General features: G+C 42.7%; 1 protein-coding gene across 2 annotated transcripts in view; it reads left to right on the top strand.

The window, feature by feature from the left end:
- LOC119167635 (uncharacterized) overlaps positions 1-27,677 on the top strand; it is a 78,706-nt gene that overhangs the window by 3,415 nt on the left and 47,614 nt on the right. The window contains exons 1-2 of one of the 2 annotated variants that reach the window (XM_037419142.2): positions 23,508-23,828; positions 25,155-25,228. In XM_037419142.2, coding sequence (XP_037275039.2) covers positions 23,603-23,828; positions 25,155-25,228 — 300 coding nt within the window. In that variant the 5' untranslated portion in view covers positions 23,508-23,602. Of the gene's footprint in view, positions 1-23,507; positions 23,829-25,154; positions 25,229-27,677 lie in introns of those variants that run through there. The other variant, XM_075865992.1, reaches the window with a different exon arrangement.

Here is a 27,677-nt window from a genome sequence, read left to right as displayed (position 1 = left end):
GCCTTGCAATGAAATGACATTATATCCAGCTCTTGGTAAAATTCTCATAATGATTCTGGTGTGTGTATGTGCATGTATGGGACTCCTAGACACAAAATTATCTGTTTCAGAGCACTCCCAAGTGAAAATTGTACAGCACTAGAAATTGCTGTCAATCAAAAATAGCTCATACCTTCAGTGAACCTTTCATATCACTGTGCCTGCCAGATGATAAAGGGAACAGGATGTCGTCCCCTTTTGCCTTGGCTAACATTGGTGAATAGTATACGTCGGCTGTGTTTTCCCGAGTGCCACAGTGCGTCATGTCCACACGACGAGCCCTACCTTCTTTTTCTAAATGTGTAAGCATTTTTATGCCGCCTAACTAAAGAACAAAGCTGTGAAGACCGTCGCCACTGTGGCTTGAGTTTAAACCCATACACTTGATATATATATATATATATATATATATATATCATGCCACAAAGGTAAACTGAAAACTCAACACAATTTTTTTATGCGGGCATTTTGCCTTAAGTTGCAAATAGCTTCACTCGTTGAAGCTGGTTCATGTCTGCCATGCTTTACCGAAGAAGTGGCAGCCAGGACTCAGATAGCAACGTGTGGCCACGAAATTCACAAGAAGCTTGCCACTCTGAATGTGTTAAATTTGCTCTCCCTGAGCCACGGTATATGAAACTGTGGCCGTTGGTATGATGGAGGCTCAGTTGCAGCTGTGGCAATGGCTACAGCAACAGTGCAGCAGGGGTTTTTTTGTTGCCGGGCATGTTACTGCCAGCTCATCTTCGCTCTTAAAACACTCATAACAATGACGTTATCTAGAAAGGTGAAGCTGTCATAGGCTTTCGTACTCTGGTGAAACCACATAATCTGACATGGACACCCATATTGATTGCTTTTTTGGAGCTCATGCTTGCAAAATATGAACGTATCTGACCTGCATGATGGTGTTGTAGCTGCAGTGCAAGCCAAATGTTACTAGATAGCACTTTTTATGAAAGCTTTGTTGAATTTTGTAGATGTGCTCCACCAGAGGAAATGTAAAGCTGACAGGTATGACTGTACACGTCAGGGAAATGCGATTGTTGTGAAACCTCGATGCCAAACATGCATTTCAGTGGTCACAGGATGTGCACGCCATAACAACAGTGTTCGAAACCCTGGCTAGTGCCAGAGAGGAGATGAAATATACCGTGCAAATGCTTCCCTGAAAACAACACTCCAGGGACAGCTGCTATTTACAAACCATGCTTACTTTTAAATGGCTCTTGAAGGAGTCTGTGTGGAGATTTTTCTTTCTTTTCTGCATATTTTCTTGCCGCCTTTGCAGCGGAGTCATTGCGCGCTTCGTACTGAATCAAGAAACGAAGTTGTGTATCAGGGTGAGTGAATAATATCTAAAGAGCATGTGTGAATGCGTGTAGCATTGTAATGGACAGAGTTGAATATGTGCAAAGATTTAATGGTGTCTTTAATATGCTGGCATGCGCCTACAATTGGCTTTCGCTCTCTGATAGCAGTATCATAATTAAAGGAAAGAAATAAGAGTTGAAGGCTTTCACGTTTTTTCTTTTTAATTCGTGTATGCAGGGTGTTTTTTTTTAATACAATACAGAGTTTTTTATAAATATGCTATCTATGACTGTCAGGCCTCTGTTGTCTTTGCAAACAAACCCAACGCTGAGGCAGAAAACCTTGCCGCATATAAAGTTACACTGAAATGACCGCTAAAGAGTTATTTAGTTAACCTATAATTATTAATTTGATGGCAGCTGTTTATACTGAGAAGTTATAGGACGTGAGAATTTATAGCATACCTTTTTTTTTTTAATCTAAAAAAACACTCGTAGTTTAAGATATTATTCATCAAAATAAAGAGTACCAATCCAGGCGATGATGAAACTATGTGCTTTGGGCACGCAAGAAGTGCATCATCGGGCTTACGTCAGATCAAAGAGCTCATGTTACGAACTTTCGAAAAAGGTGAACCGCACCAATTCAGTCAGAAAAAAAAATGACAAGTCGTCTCGAAATACTCCATTGGATCACTTATTTTTATAATTTCATGTGTAGTTCTTATCTATATTTTGTTACATTTTTTTTGTTAAATATAATGAAAGATAATGAACCTTTTCGCTTGTCTACAAGAAATAACCCTGCAATGGCTGCCACGCAGTTTTACTCTGTTCAGTAAAAGAACAGGTGGAAATTGTACTTTTCTTTAGTACAGCGTGAAAAAAAACAGATAAGCACCACACAATAAATGCAAATAATTGGTTCAATGTGGTCTCTAGAACGATTTAGCCATAAGAGTTGGGGCAAGGTTCCCCTTCAGAAAGGGACGGGGGGGGGGGGTAAAGTTTGTCACAGTGTCACCCTCCCTATTAAGTCAATATGTCAATGTAGGGGGCACACTTTCCCTGCCCCCTCTCATGACTAAGGGGTGGGCACTTCCGTGTCTCCCCCCCCCCCCCCCCTCTTCACCTGTGCGCACACCTATGGGATCGATGTTTTTCCTGATGAAATTCTGGTGCACCTTTTTTCTAAGTTTGTCACATGGTCTTTCCGGTCAGGTGTAACCCAGGTGGCTCATGTCTTGCATGCCTAGAGTGCTCACTTTCGATATCGCCTGGGTGAGGGCCCTAAATTTCAATGATTAATATCCAATCATGTGACTTTGGCAATTTTTTTTTTCAATATGGATATGTTTAAATTGGCAAGTCCTACAACTTGTCGATATAAACAGATGCCCTCAAGCTAGTAATTAAAAAGTTTAATAAGGGTTTACTCATTTGCAGCTTATCTTGATGCTAACGGCCAAACTGATATAATATTCTTGGGTTACAGTAAACCATTTGACACATTTCGACAAAACAAATTAATTATAAATCTTCGGTTAATTGGTATACCTGAAATATTCATCTCCTTGATCTCAGCTTATCTCCACAACTGCAACCAATACATTCAGGTGGGAGAACAACAATCCGGCTGCCTTCCGGTGACTTCCGGCGTTCCGCAGGGGAGCGTACTCAGACCCATCCTGTTTTTGGTCTACATAAACGACATTGTCAATGTAATTAGCACCCCTGTACAAATTCGTCTATTTGCAGATGATTGTGTTTTGTTTAGAGAAGTAACCTGCATTAGTGACTAATGGGGCCTTAATACTAACTTGGGCAATGTCTCAAAATGGTGCAAACAATGGGGCATGCTTCTTAATGCAAATAAGTGTGTGTATCTCCATCTAACACACAAAAAACCCCCTTAGGCCACACATACAATTTAAGTGAAGCACCTTTGCTTAAAGTAGCCTCCTATAAATACCTAGGTGGAACGTTAACGAGTACCTTATCGTGGAATATATACATAAATAACATTTGCTCTGCCGCATTCTGGAAATTATGTCTTCTCCGTCACAAGTTCAAGACTTCCCCGCCTAGTGTTAAACTCCTGTCCTACGTTTCTTTAATTAGGCCAAAACTTGAGTGTGCCTCCATAGTTTGGGATTCCCACACAAAAATTAACATTCAAAACATAGAAAAAATTCAAAGGAAAGCAGTACGGTTTATTTAGAGTAAATTTAAGTCAACTGACTCACCTACTGCACTAATAACTGCAAGTAGTATTGAAATATTACAAACACGGTGAAAAAAACGTGGTCTAGAGTTTCTTTCCAACATAGTAAACCACAAGCTACCCTTGGACACCGCAGTGTACGTTTTCACCTTGTTAAGCAGACCCACTCTGTACCACTATCCTCATTCCCTAACGCCAATCTTTGCAAGGACTGACACATTTTGCTACTCTTTTTGCCCACAAACGATAGCTGATTTGAATAAACTAATCAAGGCATTCCCCGAACGCCCGTGACCATTTGTGCGACTGCTGTTCTTTTGTCACCTCCTTATAATTGTATCATGACCAAGTTTTTTTTTTTCGTCTTTCAACCAAAATCATGTTGTAAAAGCCATTTTGCAACCTTGTTTTCTGTTATTGGTATGTTCTTTTGCTCACCCTGCTTAGACTTTTTGTCCGCAGTATAAATCAATAATTGAATAAATAAATAAAATTTGAATACTCATTTGAATGTAACAATCGGTGCGGCAAAGTTTTTTCCACCTCAGCATAAAGCTTGTCTGCCAAGATGATAGAGGCCTGACGCTTCTAACATTTTTATTTTAAAAATCTGTGTTGTCTAAAACAATAAACCTTGTATATTTAGGCTACACTCTTTGTCTAGAAAGCTCTGCTGTAATTTATTCCCGAGGATAGAAAAAAGCATGCTCACAACGCGCTATTCGCTTCCACCTGCAATAAAAACCACTGGCCTTTGTCAGCTTTGCCATCATTTTCAGTATTGTGTTTTTTTTTGTGTGTGTTGTTTCGGTAAATTTGCCTGTTCTATGCAGAAACATTGGAGGAAATGGCCGCATTCAGGGCAGCGAGGTCTCGCAGGCAAGTGGAGGCAGGAAGGAATGACTGTGAAATGGTAACTGTCCCGACAAACTGGGTCGCTGGACTTGAAATCGTTCACCTAAGGAGTGGAGAAATAGTAAATTTTTGTAGTCTAAATAATTGAGAGCCATGACTAATTGATTGTAGTCATGACGAAGGAGGCTCACATCAATTATCTGTGAACATTTCAAGATGAATGCTTGACCTATGTGGGACTGCCAGAATATGGGCTATCCAGGAGCAGTTTTGCGTTGATTCAGTGGAGGTAAAATGCAGTAACTTATGCGCACTACTTGGTTTAGATGCTCCTGGAAAAAAAACCCATAGTGTCAGAATTAATTGGTAGTCTCCCACTTCAGTATGTCTCTTGATTTAATTGAAGTTTTGGCATGTAAAACTATAGACCTTAGTGAACACTTTGAGATTACAGTGTCCACTGACAACAACAGTACTGAAAATGATAGGGTTGGCGCTTTCAGCTGGTGCTTTGGTGCCTGCTTTGAGTGCCAACTTTAGCATCTGTTAACAGCTGGAATAGGAGAGGAAAATAAAGATATGTGGTGCGTTCTGTTCTAGAAGGCTGCTAATGTGATCCATCTGACCTGGCCCATTTTCCTACAGTGGTGACCAAAATGCGATTTAATAGTAATTGGGTTTACGCTCAAAACCACGATGCTATTTAAATGGACGCTTCATCGGAGGGCTTGGGGAATTTCAACCACTTAGCTTTCTTTGATGTGCACTTAAATATAAACATCCGGGCCTCTATCATTTCCTCTCCATCAAAATGCGGCCACCACAGATGGGATTTGATCCCATGACGTTCATGTGACTATTAGAGCACCCGGATGTAGTTTGAACGTGTTACCTTCTGATCTTGGTTTCTATTGGCCTTTGATGGTACGTTTTTTAATTAGGGAACCCTGCTTGACTGCAATCCTTCTTGAACTTCAGAGCACCACTGCAGCATGCAGAGACCAAGAGCACATTGAAGAGCAGGAGAGGCAAGAGCAGATTCATGCTGCGCTGGTGCAGTATGGAATGGGACCATTACCTGTTCATGTTGAGAAGGTTACTCAAGAACACACAATCGGTGTGTGCTTATCATCTGCGTAACTCTACACTTGCACCGTTCGTGAACCCCGCTGTGGCACAGAGATAAAATAAACGGAGGACATGATGCTCACAGGTAGAAAGAAATACAATACGGCACGCAACAATGGGCGAGAGGGGTCAGCATGATGATAAAAGAATGGTGTAGATCAAACGGGTGAGGAGGTGCTAAGCGTTGGTTGGCGGGACTGCTGCGGACGAATATAGGGGGTGCGTTTATCACGGGGGGAAAATAAAAATCCAAGTTGTGACGACAAAAGTTGGGGGTGCGTTTATTATGTGAGTGCGTTCATTACGCGAGTAAATACGGTACTCGGGAAATAGTTTGGTCGCCATAGCCGGGACTACAGATCTGCCTTCCCAACACAGAAAACGGAACTGTGAGGACATCGCTGAGCCGTTTTGGCGAGAGATGCCTGCTGCTACTGAAACAATGGAAACAACATGTGTCTAAAGCCCTGTGGGCCTGCTTGTCTACATCCACGAACTGGCAGAGAAGGAAAACATCGGTCTCCACGCCAAGCGACAAGAGAGGATGACTTCAAAAAGCACGCTGATTAAGTCGCCTCAAGGATGCACGGAGAAAGTGTAAAGAAACACGTACCGAGTTCTTTATCAGAATTTGACACAGAAGGCACCTGAATGTATAGACACGCAACTGCGAGGCCGGTAATAAGTTAATTTTCTGGCATTTAACTTCTATAAGAAGACTACAGTCTTTGTGCCAGCATGCTGGGGAGCATTGAGCTTGTTTGAAGAAAAAAACAAGCCGCCATCTTAGACGTTCTGGGCTCATGCAGATGTTAATAAACGTTTGCGTGATTTTTTAAGTCCATGGCGGCTGTTCAGTTTGCTACATATTCTACGCAGGATGTCTTATGCTTTAAGAATTGAAATTCTTTGTGCATGTGAGGCACCTGTCACGAACAAAGCCATTCTACATGTGGCTTGTATTTATCTAGTGTCTCTCATCGTGTGGGTCTGGCCATATTATAGCAAGTTTGCCTCTTTAGCAGGCTTGTGCTTACTACAATTCATATTTCTCCTAAAACTATTAGCCTTTGTACTTTGTGTAACATTCCAACTTGTTGCTGTCCCGTTCATTGCTTTGCCTCTTGTTTATTATTCTTGAGGTGCCATTATTGATTGAATACTGATTCTTGCTTTGTGCTTACAGTTGAGTATGAGTTGGAAGATATTGGCAACATGGATCACTGCGAAACAAAACATGAGTGCATAAAGTACCCCCGTGTCGAAAGTGGCATCAAAACTCCCGGCTAGGATCTGCCAGGGAGGATGGAAAGGTAATTGGGTCCATTGAGCTAGGGCAGCCCATTTGAAATTCAAACAGGAAACTTAGTGGTCAAGCCAGGTGATGTCAATTTGTGAGTGAAACAGCACAATATAAGTAAAAGGCAAATGATGCGACATGCATTTAAGTCGCTTTGTTATGAAACAGCATATAGTAGCATTTTTAACAGCGAAGCTGGTTAAGCTGGGCGTTAGTATGTGCAGACGAATGTAAAAGTATCATAAACTCATAATCATCGACAACCGGAATGCGCTCTTTTCGGCCTCTCTTGATCATCGGCTTCGCGTGCAGAACACCTGCATTAATTTGTTTACTCTTAGATGCTGTAACTGTGATGCACAAGAGAATGGGTACAGAGAAAGAAATGTAAAGAAAGAAATAATAGAAAGATAGAGAAGTATATAGAGTGAGGGATAGATAGAAATAGGCACAAAAAAAGATATAAAGAAAAGAAAGAAGCAACAAGTAGAGAGAGAAAGGTAAGAAACAGAAACGGGTGTTTAAATTGTATTTTTAATTGAAGATTCGTAATTATGAAATAAAGGGAAGTGAAAGTAGAGGTAGAACTACATTCTTCTTTGGCATCCTTTAAGCACCTCCTCTTAGCCAACTCTTAAGGAATTTTTGTGGGAGTGTGGGCATTAAGATGGGCAGTTTCTTCTGATTACTATTAGTCATGTAGTAAGAACATGAGTTCTATGTTTGTTGCAACATTTCATTGCATTGATTGCTGCTTTCTTTTTTTTTTTCTCACTTCTGCATAGAGCTCTCTTCCAAATGTACGTGGGCAAAGATCCATTTGCAGCACGAAGGCTCGGTGCCGTAGACAGGCACCTGTCAGGCAAAATCTGCGAAGTCCGCCGTGAGTGATTTCTCTCTTAGTAAAAAAGAAAAAGAAGTGCGTTGTCAGGCAGAGTGGTGATACGGTGATATTGACGTCAGAGCACCATTTTTTGATTTTGTGGTTGTCGCTTCTGTTTTGCCTGCCATGATATAAATGTGTTCGCATTTCAAATTAAAGATTAGTTGTAAGTCAGCACTCTGTTCTGCCTCCTCCCTTTCTTTCCTGTCATTTATGTGCTGCGTTTTTTTTACTGTGTATGTGAACCAACTCGCCCCCCAAGCTTTAGCCATAGCGATCTCACTCTGTTGAACCCTGTCGCTGCCCCGCCGTGGTGGTCTAGTGGCTATGGTACTCGGCTGCTGACCCGCAGGTCGCGGGTTCGAATCCCGGCTGCGACGGCTGCATTTCCGATGGAGGCGGAAATGTTGTAGGCTCGTGTGCTCAGATTCGGGTGCACGTTAAAGAACCCCAGGTGGCCAAAATTTCCGGAGTCCTCCACTACGGCGTCTCTCATAATCATATGGTGGTTTTGGGACGTTAAACCCCACATATCAATCAATCAACCCTGTCGCTGTCAGTGGGCTTGGAAGAGTAACAGACGATAAACATGAGAACTCTAGGTGTCCTAAGTTGAAAAATTGTTGAAGAATTTTACAAAACTTATCTTTTTCGAGGCAAATTTACGTTTAATTTCTGCTCGTGCACATCTGGTAGTTGGGCTGCACATCTGTCAGCTTCAGCATACGGGCAGGGACCACAAGATCAGCACATGCGAAATGGAAGCGAGGCCTTTTGTGCCAAAGCGCTCGTACTAGAATCAGTGATTTTTCAGGCCTGAAATCCACTTGCTCAGACACCTTTTTATTACCGATGTCACACGGGTGTTTCGGAGGCCATTGAACAGATGGTCTATTGACTAGACTGAAGCACGAGTTGCCACATGGGTTTCAAATGCCGTTGAGTCAATAGCTTATCTAAATAGCCATCTATGATTGCAAAGTGTTTGTGCATGTGCCATTGAGCTAGCTTGGCTGGGCGAGGGAGCATAAAATATGCAAGTAAATATATTCTTTGTAAAGCTGGCAAAATATTAGGGTTGTTCGAATTATGCTAGTAAATACGGTAATCACCGAAAAAAGAACGAGCGAGCATGTCAGTGCTGAACCATTTCAAAGCTCTAAATACAGTTAAAACTCAATTTAACGAAATGATGACCACACTTAAATTATTCCATTAAATCCAGGAATTTCATAAAATTAAGGAAGCAATTTTTTCGTCCTTTGAAACCTTAAATCGCAATGTAGTGACACCAAAAGGTTACCATGGCATTGTTTTTACCGACAACCCGCGCTTGTGTACCTGAAAAAGGTCCCCAAAGGCAGCCCAGACATGAAGTACGCCACGTGTGGGCTACGTAGGCCAGGTAAACTAGTCACGGGAAGCTATGGCAGGCTACCGATATGCTATGACGTTGAGGATGAGTGCAGTTATTGTGCTTGTAAGCCGAGCGAGAAAGACGTGAAGAGATGTTCAGTGCTATCTGCCGTGTAAGATGCTGAAAGATGGAGGGCAGATTGTGTTAGAAAAACTAGCCACCCTGTTTACGAGGTGTCTCCTGGCGGGAAGAGTACCAGAGTCTTGGAAGAACGCTAACATCATCTTAATACATAAGAAAGGAGATGACAAGGACTTGAAGAATTACAGGCCGATCAGCATGCTCTCTGTAGTATACAAGCTATTTACAAAAGTAATTGCTAACAGAGTAAAGAAAACATTAGAATTCAATCAACCAAAGGAACAAGCAGGATTTCGAACAGGCTACTCAACAATTGACCACATTCATACTATCAATCAGGTAATAGAGAAATGCTCAGAGTATAATCAACCACTATACATAGCCTTCATAGATTACGAGAAGGCGTTTGATTCAGTAGAAATATCAGCCGTCATGCAGACACTGCGGAATCAGGGCGTAGATGAAGTATATATAAACATTCTGGAAGAAATCTACAGGGGATCAACTGCTACCATAGTGCTTCATAAAGAAAGCAACAGAGTACCAATCAAGAAGGGTGTAAGGCAGGGGGACACAATCTCTTTAATGTTATTTACCGCGTGCTTACAGGAGGTTTTCAGAAGCCTAGAATGGGAACAGTTAGGGATAAGAGTTAATGGAGAATACCTTAGTAACCTGCGCTTCGCCGATGTTATTGCATTGCTGAGTAACTCGGGGGACGAATTGCAACTCATGATTACTGAGTTAGACAAGGAGAGCAGAAAGGTGGGTCTTAAAATTAATCTGCAGAAAACGAAAGTAATGTACAACAACCTCGGAAAGGAGCAGCGCTTCGAGATAGGTAATAGTGCACTTGAAGTTGTAAAAGACTATGTCTACTTAGGGCAGGTAATAACCGCAGAGCCGAACCACAAGATTGAAGTAACTAGAAGAATAAGAACGGGGTGGAGCACATTCGGCAAGCACTCTCAAATTATGACAGGTAGATTGCCACTATCCCTCAAGAGGAAGGTATATAACAGCTGTATCTTGCCGGTACTTAGCTAGGGAGCAGAAACCTGGAGACTTACAAAGAGGGTTCAGCTTAAATTGAGGACGACGCAGCAAGCAATGGAAAGAAAAATGGTAGGTGTAACCTTAAGAGACAAGAAGAGAGCAGAGTGGATTAGGGGACAAACGGGGGTTAAGGATATCATAGTTGAAATAAAGAAGAGGAAATGGACATGGGCCGGGCATGTAGTGCGTAGACAGGATAACCGCTGGTCATTAAGGGTAACTAACTGAATTCCCAGAGAAGGGAAGCGGGTTAGGGGGAGACAGAAGGTTAGGTGGGCAGATGAGATTAAGAAGTTTGCGGGTATAAATTGGCAGCAGCAATCACAGGACTGGGTTAACTGGCGGAACAAGGGAGAGGCCTTTGTCCTGCAGTGGACGTAGTCAGGCTGATGATGATGATGATGATGATGATGATGATGAACCAAGGCAATGACTGCATTTGCTGTACTGTATGGTATATAAGACCACTACCGACTGATTGTTGGATGTGCAAGCGCCGTGTGCAGTCTTGGCAGAACAAAGCTAGGGTTGCAACTGGAGTGCCTAGATATTGAACGTGAGCATTAATAGTAAAAAAACCTGTCTGAGTAAAAATTAGAAGGAAATTGCCGCTTTTTTGCTCGGTTATTAGGGAAAAACTTAGTTAGGTCGAGCTTTGTGGCCAAATGAGTTCAGATTGTAACCCTGTAACCTGCAGGGATTTGCTGGAGAATTTACCGTATGTACTCTATCGTTACGCAAGGGGTTGCTTTTCATTGTGGCCAGTGAGGAAAAGTAGTTATTTTGGTGTATGATTGTAATGCAAGGATCAACTTTAGGTAGCAAAAATCTGAATAAAAACTCGCGTTATGTCCTATTAAATATAGTAAATTTCTTCGTAAGCTCGGGAACTTCATAAGGTCTGGTTTGGTTTAGATCACGTTATGGTGGTGTGTGTGCAATAATCGTTAATACTGCTGTGTGTTCCTGTTTTTTCAGCAGCCATGGCAGGACACAAGAGGTCTAAGAGCACTGGAAATGCGTAGAGGCACGAAAAAGCTGGTGCGATTGCTTGCCTTAAGACCTGTTCGCTTCATCCTGTGGAGCCGCTATACCTGCCTTGGGAGACTCCCGGATTTCAACTGTCTTTTCCGTTTGTACAGTTGTCATGAAAATCTCCCTGAAATCGAAATCTTTGTGCGTGATCTGACTGCACTGACAAAAATGCAGATCAATCCGCTCCAGGCTTTTCGCAAACTGCGTTAGATACGAATTCGTGAAATTTCTCAGCAAAATTTCACTGTGTTCATTGAACCGAAATTCTAATGCCTTGAACAGTTTTCATTATGGAGGTAGGTGAACTTTTGTATAGAAACCGTCGAACGTAGGCTGAAAGCAGCGTGCTAAAATCTGAAATAGTTTGCGTGCGATCAGAGCACGCACTGTCTTCTACATACAGTACGTGTAGTTGTCGTTGCCACAACCGCGGTTGTTTTTGACACGACCATGTATGGTGACAACATAAGTGACAGAACTCTGAAAGTGTGCGTACGTACATTGCTTAACCATTCAAACCAACGCTGCTTTCCGCAAACTCTGTGAATAAAAACGTTGCAGATGCTATCGTAGATGACATTAAGACTTAGTTTTTAAGGCATGTGCGCAGCCAGCACACACGGGTTGAAAACGGAACAACCATTCGCCGCAACCGCCGTGCACAATGCCGTGAATGAGCTCCGAGGGCACGCAACTAACGCAGCGGTGGATTAAAGGCAGTAAAGACAAAAAAAAAGGCTGGAAGTGTTTTGGCGTACTTGTTGGAAGAATGAAGTAGTAAGCAAAGCTTTTTGATCTGCACTTTTGTGGCAGCTAGCTGCGCTGTCTCGTCTGTTCACGTGTGTCCCAGGAAGACATACGCGAGTTGTTTTGATGGAAACAGTTTTTGCTAGTTGCTTTTGTGTCATGAAGTTTCGGGAGTATTTGTGCTCTCACTTTGAGACTTTCACCTCTCTCGCTTTTTGTGCGTGCATTTGGGACCCTTCCCACCCCCAGATTTTGTTTTGTTTCTCACAATGTTTTTTTTTTTGCTTTTGGTGCAAAAAAATTGGGACAAATAATTCAGTGTGAAACTCTTCCTTGCGGAAATCTCCTGGATTCAGAATCCTTGAACTTGGCAGGTATGCTGCTTCTTCTGAATGTGGTCAATCGGATTTCAAGTGCACCAAAGCCATTATGACCTTGCTGGACAAATATTATAGAGAGTGCATTGCATTGACACCTTCTTACTTCAAACTGTCACTTGGGTACCTGTCCAGTTTGAAATAATGGAATTGTGATTAGCAGAAGTAATGAAGAAAGAAACTATGCATGATCATTAAAGAAGAGGAGTCACATTTTGAGCTGTTCATTACCTTTCATTAAAATAAAATGATCATGATTGGGATTATTCTTCTTTTTGTTCACGTTTCTTGGAAAGGGATTGCAATCACTGCTTGAGTAGTCTGGTGGGGCACTTGTGAAGTATTGTATTGCTGCAGGTTCTCTTCGAGACGTGTGGGGTGAAGCTTGGGACGGTGATCATTACACGCAGTAAAAGATATTTTGCCTTTTGTTTCAGAAGTAATTATTGTTAAACTTGCTCTTATTAAACTATAGTACTTGCTTGCACTAAGAGAGAAAAAAAAAACCATGTGGAATCTTTGTTGGGAGTTATCTAAGCAATGCGCAAGTGTTGTGCATTATTAGCCATCTCCGTGTCCCTCCCTGTACCCTCTGCGTTTTTTGTGTAACAAAATCAAATAAATAATGAACACCTATGCTTGGATTGCCCTCTTTGAGCAAAGTTTGCATGGTGTCTTTCTAGCACTTGTCAGTGTTTCATCTTCGAGCATGGCACATGCATCGCGTGACCACTGAAATGTCTGTGGCATCGTCATTTTGGAAAGTTTGAATTTTGGTGATTTGTACCCTTCTCCCTGTCGTCTTTACATCCTGTTCTGCTGATGATTATTTTTCTACTTCTACGAAGTTCACCAATGCCTTCACTGACAGAGCCATCTTGCTACGCTTCGACACCTCAGGTAAAACACATTCATGTATGCCGCATATGTTCAGATTTTGCAAAACATAACTGCATAGCATAGGGGTTAAAACACTCACCTTCGGAGTGTGAGGGCTCCAGTGAAAACCCAAGCACTGGAACAAAAACTTATTTTCATTTGTTTACAGCGGCAATTGTCTTATCATGTGGCAGACATGCGGATGCATAGAAGTTCTCATTCGTATAACATACTTGTCGCTTCCAAATGTTTTCAAGTGTTATATTTCTTTCCCTCCTCTGAGCATGCTTGGTTCTTGGGCTCATTTCTGTTCTAGATGATGTTGATCTCAATCTCTTGGGGCTTTTTCGATGTGCCCCTGATTTTGGAAGTTTTTATCTGCAGCTAAAAGAATGGTGCCTCAAATTCAAGAAATCAGTGGCTCATGTCCTCTTCACCTGACCACTCTGTGCTTTAGAGCTCAAGGTTTGAACAACTATTTATGAGTTTTACGTCATCTTGGTGCATAGTAACTGAGCAAGGGATTCGCACTGGGACAGATAAAACAGTGTGAATGCAGAGCGCATGAGAAAATAAACTTGTGAAACAGAACGAATTCAAAATGAAAATTGTGTGTAGATGGGCTTCGAAACTAGTTTCCCACATTTGGAAGGCAAATGTTTACCTTTGGTAAAACGCTCCATGGTATGCTCTTGTAGGGCTTGTAAACATCTGAGAAACATGAGAAAAGACCATGCTACCCTTCGGCTATATTGACCAGCTGTGTGAGATCCCGGCTGCGGCAGCTGCATTTCCGATGGATGTGGAAGTTTTGTAGGCCAGTGTGCTCAGATTTGGGTGCAGGTTAAAGAACCCCAGGTGGTCGAAATTTCCGGAGCCCTCCACTATAGTGTCTCTCGTAATCATTTGGTGGTTTGGGGATGTTAAACCCCACATATCAATCAATCAAAAACCAGCTGTGTGGGAAATTAATATTTGTGGCTTGTTTTACATCCCAGAACCAAGATATGATTATGAGGGACACCACATTGGAGGCTTTGGAAATTTCGACGATGTGGTGTTCTTTAATTAATGTACTCTGACATTGCACAGTGCACAGGCCTCTAGCCTCTATCGAAAAGAGATCACTGCGGCAGGGATCGATCCCGAAACCTTCGGGTCAGCATCCGAGCACCATAACCGCTACGCCACTGCAGTGGGCTGCATGAAAAAGTTGTCCTCCAGTGATGATTACGTCTGAATTCATTCTGCAACTCAGTGATGGCTCCCTCATGGTCCATCCAGGTGCCCATCCAGCTTTTCACGATCTAAGCAAACAGTTGTCACCATTATCAGCTGTCGGGCTGCACAGAGGCGCTTCCCCGTCAACGCCTTTTGGACGGAAGGTCCACTCAGCCACAATTGGCAGGTACCCCATTACCTGCAAAAACACCACAGGAGACAGCACGGTATCTTCGTGATGTTTCATCTAATCATGTCAAAAGGTTGTGCGAAAGTCGTCAAGTGCTTGGGCAGTGTGCGCAGTGGTACGCGTCCCTGCTCTGTTAATGACAAGTCGAAACACCTGCCGAATGTTGGTGTCCTTACTTTGGCTTGGACTTTTCACAAGGGCAGCATTCAGTAGCTTTTGGCCATGAATTGTCTACTGTTTGTATGCATTCTCTCGTGTTTCTGATGGCCAGTCACTGGTTGACTACTGAGCTTATGTCAAAGCACATAGAGGAGGTAGTCAATCTAGTGGGGAGACGTACCTGTAGTCAGAATCGGTTGGTCTTATTCCGTCTACTTGCAGTGAGCACTTGAGTCTCAGTGCCGTTGGGTTAGCAATTTCACGATGCGCTGATGCCTTCGATGTAGCCGAGGTGTTCCTTCTAGGCCTCCTAAAATTTGTCAGGGGGGAGCATTTCTGTTTGTGCAGGCGAATCGCATTCATTGAGCAGCCAAGATGTGCGTCTCTAGTTTTCCTTGCTACATGCAGACTCCGCTTTTGTTCATTTATATATCGTGTGTCTGCTTTGGGCAACTTGAGCAGGCTAAAGACTGTTGCATCATACTGCTGTTCACATGTATTCAGAACACACTTGCAACATCCTCATATTACAACTAGCAAGGAATGCAGCTACTGTTGACATCAGTAGGAGTGTTGCACAGAAACTTGTGCCACAGACCTTCTAACGTATGCACATTGTCATATCATATTTACGTTCGCCCTCAGCCAGAGTATGCATCATCCACATTGTCACCACATCAAGATTACCTTGTCCGTATGTAGGAAGCCGTCCAGAATAAGGCAGCGAGATTCATAACTGCCAACTACGACTGTCATTCAAGCATCACCCTAATAAAACAAGACCTTGCGTTTATGTCACAGGATCAAAGCTGTGACATCGACGTTTTATGTTTATTCCATGGGTACATCATCAGTAGTGAATCCCACTGTTTGCCACTTCATGTTCCTTTGTGCACATCTCGGCACATTCACAACACATGTAGTTTCGTGCATATTCATGGTCACACGCAGGAATTTGACTCATCACCATTACCTCATGCCACAGCACATTAGAACGGGCTTCCAGATCACATTGTATCCATCTCCAATAGTGAAACTTTTCATAATAACCTGAATTTGTTGCATTCCACTATTGTATAATTTCCTTGCACCTTTCTGTTGATCAGTTGTTTTGTTATTTTGTTTGTTCATTTTCTTATTCTTTTTTTACTTTCTGTTTGTATTATTTATGCAATATATATACCAACGCCCCTCTTACTCAATGTTCTTTGATGGGCCTGTAAGGCATTTTTGAATATGAAGATTTTACACTGCTGTGCTGTGAGAACTGGAAGACATATATCTCTATAAGTTGCTATTCACAGCCTTGTGAACCCAAAAACCTTACTATGGTGCCATTAGTTTAGGCTGTACTCCATGAAAATGTCGTGAATTTCAGAGTCTAAGGCCACTTAACACCGCTTGCCCTACACCTGGTCAGTGGTAGCCTGTATGCATAAAACCCACCCGAATGACAAACAATTCTTTTTTTCTTCTTTACAGTGTTTCATACTAACATTCAATAAGCATTGTATTTGTATGGTGAAGTTATCACGATCCTGTTATTATTACCCCTACTTGTTTTAAGCCCCCCCCCCCCACAATACTCTGATGTAGGAGCCTGTGAGGTGACCTGGATAAATAAACAAATAGGTGATTGGCCAGTCTGCATCACCTGTCATTATGATGGTCATGTTGCTCACCACTGAAACAACTGCACTGCCTTCTCACTTCTATGTCAGCCATTTTGCACAGCTCCTAACAAAGCTGTTGTTTTTCTCAGCTTCATTGTAAACCGGTCCAACTTTGACTTCACAAGTCATCCTACTGGCGCTTGGTGTAGTGCGATTGTCCCTTGGTAACTTTATCTGTGATATTACTGAATTGAGCAAAACTTATTTGCTACTGGGTTGCAAGGGTGACCAGGCAATAAAGGTTGCACTTAACAGCTCAAGGTGAACGTACCAAATTGCGAAAAGGGAGCCTTCGAATAAATCTTTCACATTAACAAGGAACACTGCCAATTTTATGAAAAAAAAAAATCTTATAAGTGCCACCCATACGCGGTTGATATTCAAGTATATGTTTTGAGGGAGTGAGTGTTGCAAAGTTCTAGGCGTGGCTTTTGTACGATTGCTGCTTTTACATGAGTATATGCAGTAAATTCTCAATTTTCTTGTTTGGTGCAACTAGAAAGTGCACCTGTATTTTAGGTGACAGGTGCATATTATAAAAAGGCTTTCAAGTATGGCAGCCGGAGTTCTTCCCTTCATTTTTAGTTGTTTACATGAGCCACTTGCGTTGGATACCTGGCACTATTTATTTTGGTTCGTTGTAAGGCAGTTGCATTAGTGTTTCACAAGCAGAGTGCTTCACTTTCTACCTACAAGTCACTGACTATGCAATACTGTGCTTAAGAACATAACGGATCATTTGGAAAGCATGCGAAAATCCATATTGTTTGCCACCGCTTGTGGCGGTCTGTTTCACAAGAGTTCATTTGATGTGCCTTTTTGGACTTATCACTTGCCTACAATGAATAAGACTGCAATTTGACTTACCCTGTGGCAAAAGTGATAGTTGTGGTTTAGCGCTATTGGTGTTGGTGCATTGAGCTTCTGGGCAAGCTCGAGTTTATACATGCCGCAAGCCACGACCGACACTCCCACATATACCTTATAAGTCACGCCATTTTATTCATAGCAGAGCACAGCAGGACAGGCTTCTAGATGCGAGGGTGCTACATCTGAAATCTCAATTGATGACATCAATCATAGGATGCTGATGATGGCTAGAAAGTCTCATCGCCTATTGCTCAGCAGGAAAAGTGTCCACCGGTTTGCTGGGCAAGAGCTATGACAGCACATAGCTCAAGTTATCCAAGGTGGGTCTAATTCGTGGTTTAATGAACTCTTCAATACATGCAGCCTGGCTATACTGTGCAGCTTAGTTTGAGATATGAATATGTAGCTGATCCCTTTTTTTGGAATCGATATAAAATGAAACTGAAATGTGTCTTCACAGAGGTAGTTGAGGGTTTAATGTGTTTGTTTCGCCTTAAGGCCAAACGAATGAATGCTACAGCGATAAATTGCAAAGTCACGCAAAGAACGGCAAAGAGCAGCAGCACGAAACTTGCAGCGCGCACCTCAAGCAGAAAGCACGCACGAAATCAGCATACACAGGACGAGCGCTGGCTAAAAACTGTCACAACTCAACACTTGAAGCGCGCTGTTCGAACAGAATGAAAGGCAAACGAAATAATTGCACAAGTATACACCGGACAAGCGTGAACAACTTACGCTATTCTTCGTGTGTGAGCAGCGTGCTCTTTTGTAAGCACGGCCGTGGCAGCAAGTGGAGTGACCTCCGTGCTCTCCCTAATCACGAGTGTGATATGCGCACACGTAGGAGAGATCACGCTCCGTGGAGGCGGTGCTCTCTGAAACACGAGAGGTGACAACCTTTAGAGCGAGCCAACACGAGCTCTTCATGCCATCTCACTAGTGATGATGAGAACGCGCTGAAGCTGCGCAACTCTGAGAACTGCCAAGTGGTATATGGTGTATATACTATTATATGGTGTATATGGTGTATGGCTTGCCGTTAGCACTTTTGCTAGCGTACGTTTTGTGGCTTAGTGGTTAGAACTGATGATTACATTGCCTTAATGAGTAACGCAGAGGATGAACTACAGCTCATGATTACTGAACTGGACACAAAAAAGAAGAAGAATAGGCCTCAAAGTTAATATGCATAAAACCAAAGTAATGTGCAACAGTCTGCAGAAAATGGTGCTTTGCAGTAGGTGGAGCGACGCCGAAAGTTATAAAGGAATAAGCTGAACCATAGGACTGAAATACCTAACTAGAAGAATAAGGATTGGGTGGATCATATTCGGCAAGCATTCTCCAATAATGAATGGTAATCTGTCACTAACCATCAAGAGGAAGGTATATAACAGCTACATGTTCCCGGTACTTACCTACGGAGCAGAAACCTGGAGGCTCACAAAGAGGGTTCAGCTTAAATTGAGGACAAGGCAGCGAGCGATGGAATGAAAAATAATAGGTGTAGCCAAGAACAGAGCAGAGTGGGTCAGGGAACAAACAGAGGTTAAGGATATTTTTTATTTACTTTTAAATTTTGTTTGGCCATTTCCACAAAATGCCTACGAAGGGGGCAAAATGAGAGAGTCTCTCCTGACTTGGCCCACTCTTTGTGATGCACCTCGGGCAGGTACAGCAAAACAGCACATAGAAATATTCAATTACACATACAAATAAGAAATAAACAAGAAACACTACACTAGGAAACAAACAATCGGAAAAATATAAGTTAAATATTTAAACACAGCTGCTCCTTAGCGATATATACAAAATGCATTATCAGCACTATTAACATATATTGAAATCATACAAGTTGAGTGTAATATAAAAACAATGATGAAAAATAATGATTGCAATCAATATATTTCATACATTACCCATCTTCAGCACATACAACCTACAAGTTGATTTGGATTATTACGTTCGTCATTCGCTCCATAAATTTTGTAATGTTTCAAGTCTCCCCAGCGTATTCAATTACCTCAAGAATCTTCTTGCACATTAGAAAAATTGGGTTGTCAATAGACTGCATGCCATAGTTAGTCCAACACATTGGCCCCACGAACCCAACAGTGCGCAGGTTATATGTAAGGCAGTCGCATTAGTCTAAGGTTGTCCCATTGACATCATAGTTGAAATCAAAAAGAAGTGGACAAGGGCCGGGCACGTAGCACGTAGGTAGGATAACCGCTGGTCAATAAGGGTAACTAACTGGATTCCCAGAGATGGCAAGCATGTTCGGGGGAGACAGAGTTAGGTGAACCAATGAGATGAGGGTTCGTAGATATGATGTGGCAGCAGAAAGCACAAGGCCGCGTTGATTGGCTAATCATGGAAGAGGGCTTTGCCCTGCAGTGGGCGTAGTTGGGCTGATGATGATGATGAGCGCCGCGTGCTGTGCTTTGACAGGTCATTGATTCGGCACCTTGCGGTAAAGCTGTTCCATATCGTTTTCTCCTTCGCAATCTGTTAGTATATATTTATAACATCATATCGGTGACGGAAACACATCAGCAGCGCCGTGGTGGACCCCTGCATGAAGCACCGTCATGTTAAAAAATTGAAATTAATGAGAAGTGAACTAGCACTGATTGCATAATCTGCATTTATAACAGCTCTAGTGAACTTGCATTGGTAGCACCGTTCAGTGTGTAGGTGATTAGTCTCTGGTTGAAGTTGTCATTTTATTGTTTGCTATAACTGCCATTTTTAATGGAAATCTTACCGGCTTCATCTGTCGTCTTTTTTTGTGCATTACTAGCAGCACAGTTGAAATGAGCACTCTTGAAGAAGGCTGTAAACCCCCCTAGTTCTTTAGAAACAATGTTTTGCAGGACGTATTCGTCATATAAAGAAACAAGCAAAGCTATTACCTGTGCAAGTACCAGCAGTACTAATTGCATTTTTGTGCACTTTGCGCTGTGATAAAGGGGCCCTCTAATATTTCACTAACGCACATGGGATGCTTGCTCTGAGGCCAGGCTTCCATGCTTTACTGTTGAAGCCTGTGCACTGACGCCCGTAACCTGCATTTGGTGGCAAAAAACAGCTCTTCAAATAACTTGTTGCCACGCTTCATGCTATAATGCTTTAAAATTAGAATTGTAAGAAAAAATGCTTCTTAGAATATCTCACGTTGTTGGCATCTATTGTTTCCAATTGTTGGTGTAACGCTGCATATGATTTATTTATTTATTTAATACCAACAGCGCCCATACATTATAGCGGGGGTTGGCAGGGGGGGAGTACAGGAAAAGAACATGAAAATTGCAGGTTAACATAAGTTTGTGTAAAAAAAAAAGAGCCGCCATGATGGCTACAAGCGGCGCTGACTAACTCCCAGGTTCAAAATGTGCAGATATACTCAATAAAATGGAGGGGTGATGACTGTTGTAGATAAATTGGCAGAGCATTGGACATGTTATTCTTATGTTTCAACTTTGGTCACTGCTGGCAGCACATTGTCTTTTCGTCCAATTTTCTTCACATTCAAATCATAATAACTAGTAATACCATCCCCTTTGCTTTCCTTGGCTTGATTGTCTGCTACATTGTGTGTCATCACATTTTGTTTTTGGCTTGTAGAATCCAGATCCTAGTTTAATTTTTTTCAAATGCTGAAGCTGTGCTAGTTCTTTGATTAGATAGTGCTGTTTAATGCCAACTCAATGTAGAGGCTACATGATTTGTCCTAGGCAAATATGTACACTTATGTATGTATATATGTGTGTATGTATGTGTGTATGTCTGTATGTATGTATGTATGCATGTATGTATGTAAATTGTGCTCAAGCTTAACACAACTCGGAGGTAAAGTTTAATTAATTTATCGATAACAGTAGCCTGGAAACGGGAAAGGGTATGCCATGCTGCAAGCATTTTCGGTGGACCTCTGTTTTAAAAAATCCATGTCTTTACAAAGCCGTATTATTCACTCAAACTGTTAGATTATTTTCCTTTACTTTTATTTGTATCTCATGACGTATTGAAGCAAGTGACTGAGAGCGGCGATAACAAAAGTCATTCAGTCAGTAAACAAGCTTTAACCAATGTTCTTCAAGAGGGTGGGTCAGCTGCGGGCCGATTCCACGTTAGAACAGGAAGGGCATGCCCCTCCCTCAAACTGCAAGCCCTCTGAACAACATGGATTTGGACCTGCCGGTCTGAGCTGGTGATTGCCGTCCTCCAGGCGTCCTTCTTACTGAGAGGCTCACCATCACATAGCACCGTACAATTGCCCGAGCATTTGAGACAAAAGCATGTGTTAGCTGTCAGCAGAATGCAACACATTGTAGATGCCAAAAGTAATGGAAATTTATTGAACATTTTACTGGATTAAAAGTCGGTTGCGTGGCTCTACCGCGAAGCACGAATGTTATCAGGATCTTATGCGCTGACCCAGCATCTCAACTGGCCTTTGTACAGTACTCGCCTCAACCATCCATGCTTGTTCATCGGTGCACATGCAAGTCTTGTTGTTCAGAGGGCAGCTCTTAGGTGCCCATTCATGCGTTGAGTGCTGTCGCCATCAGTAACGTAACCGATAGATGTAAAAAAGTAAAATGAGAAAAATTATGCGGGCTTGAATGGTAAGACAGGTTCTTGGGCTAGCTGGTGATTTGGAATCTACATATTTGTACAGCGCAAGACTACAAGTAGTTACGGCATAACTATGGAAAAAGAGACAAAGACAGAGAATAGCGCTGTTTTCTGTCCTCGTCTTTTCTTTTGTAATAACACCATCCCTGCTCGTAGTCTTGCATTGCGCGAATATGTTGGTTGAATGGGATATGAAATGGAGCTTTCTGCATGGCAGTTTAGCATTCTACCATATAGCCATGCTGGTGGTTGAAACTAATTTGCAAGAAGACTGTATACATGCGTCATGTCAGGCAAAGATGCATTAACAGTCATCGTACGATGCTTTTTGTGCAACGAGTGTGTCCACTGCAAAGTGCACAGCCATAATTATTCATCGTCATCAGCCACATGCAGTATCAACTAAGTGCACATAATAGCTTACAGATGTGCAGCGGGTACCTTGCTTATCCGCAGAAAGTTGTATAACAGCATAGTGGGTGATGACCTAATTCACAAAAGTTATGAATTATGGTGTTGTCGATATCCAGCACAAAGCCAAAACTTTGAACTGAGTTGGTCTCGATTGCCCCTACACGAAGCTGCCCTCAGAATTTGCATTAGGCAGTGTCATAATGGCCGGTGTTTTTTTTTTTGTGTGTGTGTGTGCAAATGAGTTCTGCAGAGACCCAAAAGGGTGTGGAAGAATTAAGAAAGAAAAAATAGACAACCACCCATCAGGTGGTTGTCTATTTTTCCTAATTTCTTTCTTGTCTGTAATAAATGGTACTAGCATTCTCATATGGTACATACAGGGAATGCATGTTGAAGACAAAAAGTGTTACTTAAGATGGTCCAAAGTGTGTGTTGTTTTCGCGAGCTTCTATGTGCTTTAATATGGCGGCATAAAATTGCCATAATGGCACCTTTATTCGCTCATTTCCAAGGTAACACAAGCTTTGGTTGCTTCCAAGGTAACACAGCCTGCCCCACCAGATGCCGCAACGACCGCAGCTGTTCATCACAAACGGCGTTTTTTTTAAAAATAAATTATTCTGATAGTTAAGTGTTGCTTGACTAAGCTCATGCAGGGACACTATATCCTAAACCACTTGTAACCATGCATAATTCACTTCTTTTTACAATCCTTTCATTCGGTTTTTTCAGATTTGCCGTGAAAAATGTCAACTTTCTGTCCAGAACTGAAATCCCGTAGCCGGTGCACAAGGAACATAGAGTCGCTAAAATATAGCACCATACAAGTAAAGAAATAGGTGAATCCGTTTGACGTGATGGCAGATGCGCATGCAGTTATGCGTGCGTTCTCGCGCGATATTTAAAAAGCGCGCGCGTTTTCCTTTTTTCCCGCTCCGCCTTGTTCTGGCGGCGCTAGCGGCGCGCAGCCGCAGTAGGGTCTCTGGTAAGGTGAAGTGGGAAGATCAGTCACGTGGTAAACGTGGTGGAACCACGGGTGGAACCGAGCTCTCGAAGCTATTGTTCGCAGCTTCGTTGATTTGCGCGCGGAGTTTTGTATGCGACTCGTCGCCGAAATGTATGTGTTCGCCGAGTACGAGCATTCATTCGACACCGCCGTGGTTGAGCACGCGCGCGTTCGCATCTCCGAATCGGAACGCTTTGAGCCGAACCACGTGAATGACTTCGATCGGATGAAGACCTACTACGTTCGGTCGTGTCGAAGGGGCAGTGGACACAGTCGCACGTGTGCCTACGAGGGAGCCAAAATCATTCACATGACAGGTAAACGCGCGTGCATACGATCATTTTTTTACGAGACTTCTCTAAAGCGGGTCCGTCGAAGGTGGTGCTTGGGGCAGGAACTTAGTTGCTTTGTTTGGCATGTCGCTTTGGTGGCGGTGTGCTGAAAAAATGGAGCGCGCGCCTGCCGTGTCTGGTGATCTGCGCTGCAACCTGGTTGGTTAGGAAGCTTGTATCACCGGGGCTGTCTGCGCATCGGCCGGGACTCAGCCAGAGCGTGCGAGCGGCTATTAGCGGTTAGATGGAGTGATAAAATTTACAAGTTCGCTGGGATGTAATGCTCGCACTGGATACGGCAAGCTGGAGCTCAGTAACGTAGCATTTTGTGCGTGTTGGTATGTCATACGGAAGTTTTATGGCGTAGTCTGTGCCCTTTTCGTACGCTGTTAAACTTTTGCCGGTCAATAGAAGAGGCAGCTTTAGGCAGAGATATTGAGACTGATGATGACAGTGCAGATCAGTGTTTTTTCCAGAGTAATTTTGGCACATTCTTTATAAGAACTTCTGAGGCATGTTAGAAATATATCTTGCAATTGCCGGTCAAATTTCATTCGCGTGGATTGCTCTGACCGAATCCAGTTTCAATTTCTTATGGATTTCTATTTTGGCTAAGTTTAGGTGCAAAAACATATGCTGGGCGACAGCATTAGGAAGTAGAAGTGGCTAAATGTTTATTGCCTCTCAATTGTGCCAAGTGTGGAAGTCGGCATGCACCGACAGTGTCCATGTCAGACAGCCAAACACATGTGTGTTTAAATGTATGAACATTTTGCAGCTGTCACCATATTTCTGATTCTTGCTTCATTCAGGAATATAATGCCAAGACAGCTTCAGTACTTCTTCATGACTCTTTGTGCTTTCTATGTCATGCAGATAGATGGCATGCAGACTACGGCACGTGCCGTAAGTGCAGACTTGTGAGAATGTCTGTGAGCTTGCCGGTAGTATAAGAGGAAGTAATCGAGAGCCAATGCTATAGTTCTATAGCCATTCACCCCGAATGCTGCAGATAGTGTTCTCTTGTTGCCGGGAGTAGTAAAATCTGAAAATTTCGCGTATGTCCCATACCTATATGGATGCAGGCATACAGACTTCATTCTCAGCTCCAGTGACAGTAGGCTCACTGTTGCATGAATGAATTGTGTCCCACCAAATGGCTCATGAGCCTGCCCTTCTGTACTACTTCAACCAAGCATTTCTTCTTGCACATAATATATAGACCATCGGCATACTTCAACTTCAAGCAATATGTTAAAGCTTGCTTCTTGTGGACAATTGCCTGAAAGCTGTTTTTGTTTAACTGTGCAGTTACCCTGGAGGAAATGGCCATGTTCAAAGCAAACCGACCAAGGATGGCAGATGTTGGACGAAACTTTGTTGAGGTGAATGAACTCCTGCATGATGCAAAAGATATTGCTGACTATGTTTTTTGTAAAGCAGTTGGTATGTATTTGGAGTGTATGCTGGGTTAGCTAAATAGTATGGAAAATATAGAGCACAAACTCATAGGACACGAGTGAAGGCCAAGGCAGACAGTTTGACCTGTCTGTGCTTTTCCTTAGGTCCCATTTGGAAGGAACTGATGACAGTAATGCCAAGTTGTTGCACTTGCATTGTCAGTTTATTCTTTTCTTTATTCAATGCTACATATCTTATATAGGTCCAAGCAGGATGAGGGCAAAAAGCAAACACAAGCATACTTAATTTAATTTGCAACCACCCCAATGTGACTGAATGCAACAAAGAATTATTCCAGTCTGTTATTGTTCATTGTGTTAGTGCTGTGTTTTGTGCATGATAACATTTATTAGTTCTTTTCGTACTCATGCGTAAAAAAAAATGCAGCTATCACAGGTGCAGCCAAAGTGTGCTCATTGAATATATTGCTGTCATTCATAAAGTTGATAGCAAAGAGAGTTCAATGTGTTATCAGCATTATAAATGTCTAACCTAGTTACTTTGTACCTAACAGCATGCGAATAAAGTATATGCTAAGTTATGCTGTCCCTTAAATGAAAGTAAGAAATATGCTCTTACGTACAGTTGGATACAACCTAAAATGTATGAAAACGTGCCACCCAGATGGCTGCAGTGCTTCAGCTGATCACCTCTGTGACTAAAGAAATAGTCCCACTCATGCACTTAGCAATAACCTGCAAATGTAGGGTCACTGGCAGTCCAGCTTGTGATGTCAGTTCCAAGTGCGTGCCCATTGATGCAGGATCGTGATCATCCCGTGGAAATGCCATGGACTTCCAAATTTGTATCCAACTGTAGTATGCTTGTCAATTTAAACATCGTTTCCAAGAAAACCAGTAAAAATATGTGTAGGCTGTGTCCACGTTGTGGTTCTGTCGCAAATTAGCGCAACTTGTACTAAATCGCGCTAGAGTGGATCACAGCAGAGCTGGTGGGCGCATAGCCCAGGTCCTGGCTTGGCTGGGCTTCTCCTCACCCTCAGTGTCCTTTCATACCACTTTGCTATACTATACAAGGCTATGCTATGCCCTGCTATTGGGCCACGCAGCCGAGCGGTTACGATGCTTGCTTTCAGATCATGCAGGTTCCAATCATCATCATCATCCTGACTACGTCCACTGCAGGACAAAGGCCTCTCCCATGTTCCGCCAGTTAACCCGGTCCTGTGCTTGCTGCGGCCAATTTATACCCGCAAACTTCTTAATCTCATCTGCCCACCTAACCTTCTGTCTCCCCCTAACCCGCTTCCCTTCTCTGGGAATTCAGTTAGTTACCCTTATGGACCAGCGGTTATCCTGTCTATGCACTACATGCCCGGCCCATGTCCATTTCCTCTTCTTTATTTCAACTATGATATCTTTAACCCCCGTTTGTCCCCTAATCCACTCTGCTCTCTTCTTGTCTCTTAAGGTTACACCTACCATTTTTCTTTCCATCGCTCACTGCGTCGTCCTCAACTTAAGCTGAACCATCTTTGTAAGTCTCCATGTTTCTGCTCCGTAGCTAAGTACCGGCAAGATAGAGCTGTTATATACCTTTCTCTTGAGGGATAGTGGCAATCTACCTGTCATAATTTGAGAGTGCTTGCGAAATGTGCTCCACCCCATTCTTATTCTTCTAATTACTTCAATCTCGTGGTTTGGCTCCGCGGTCATTACCTGCCCTAAGTAGACATAGTCTTTTACAACTTATCCCGGCTGCGGCGGCTGCATTTCCGATGGAGGCGGAAATGTCGAGGCCCGTGTGCTCAGATTTGGGTGCACGTTAAAGAACCCCAGGTGGTCGAAATTTCCGGAGCCCTCCACTACGGCGTCTCTCATAATCATATGGTGGTTTTGGGACGTTAAACCCCACAAATCAATCAATCAATCATCTTTTACAACTTGAAGTGCACTATTACCTATCTCGAAGCGCTGCTCTTTTCCAAGGTTGTTGTACATTACTTTCGTTTTCTGCAGATTCATTTTAAGACCCACCTTTCTGCTCTCCTTGTCTAACTCCGTAATCATGAGTTGCAATTCGTCCCCTGAGATACTCAGCAATGCAATGTCATCGGCAAAGCGCAGGTTACTAAGGTACTCTCCATTAACTCTTATCCCTAACTGTTCCCATTCTAGGCTTCTGAAAACCTCCTGTAAGCACGCAGTAAATAGCATTGAGGAGATTGGGTCCCCCTGCCTTACACCCTTCTTGATTGGTATTCTGTTGCTTTCTTATGAAGCACTATGGTAGCAGTTGGTCCCCTGTAGATTTCTTTCAGGATGTTCATATATACTTCATCGACGCCCTGATTCCGCAGTGTCTGCATGACGGCTGATATTTCTACTGAATCAGGTTTCAATCACGCCTCGC

The sequence above is a fragment of the Rhipicephalus microplus genome, chromosome 6, assembly GCF_043290135.1.
Source record: "Rhipicephalus microplus isolate Deutch F79 chromosome 6, USDA_Rmic, whole genome shotgun sequence".
Classification (NCBI taxonomy): domain Eukaryota; kingdom Metazoa; phylum Arthropoda; class Arachnida; order Ixodida; family Ixodidae; genus Rhipicephalus; species Rhipicephalus microplus.
This window is presented reverse-complemented; position numbering and strand designations above follow the sequence as displayed.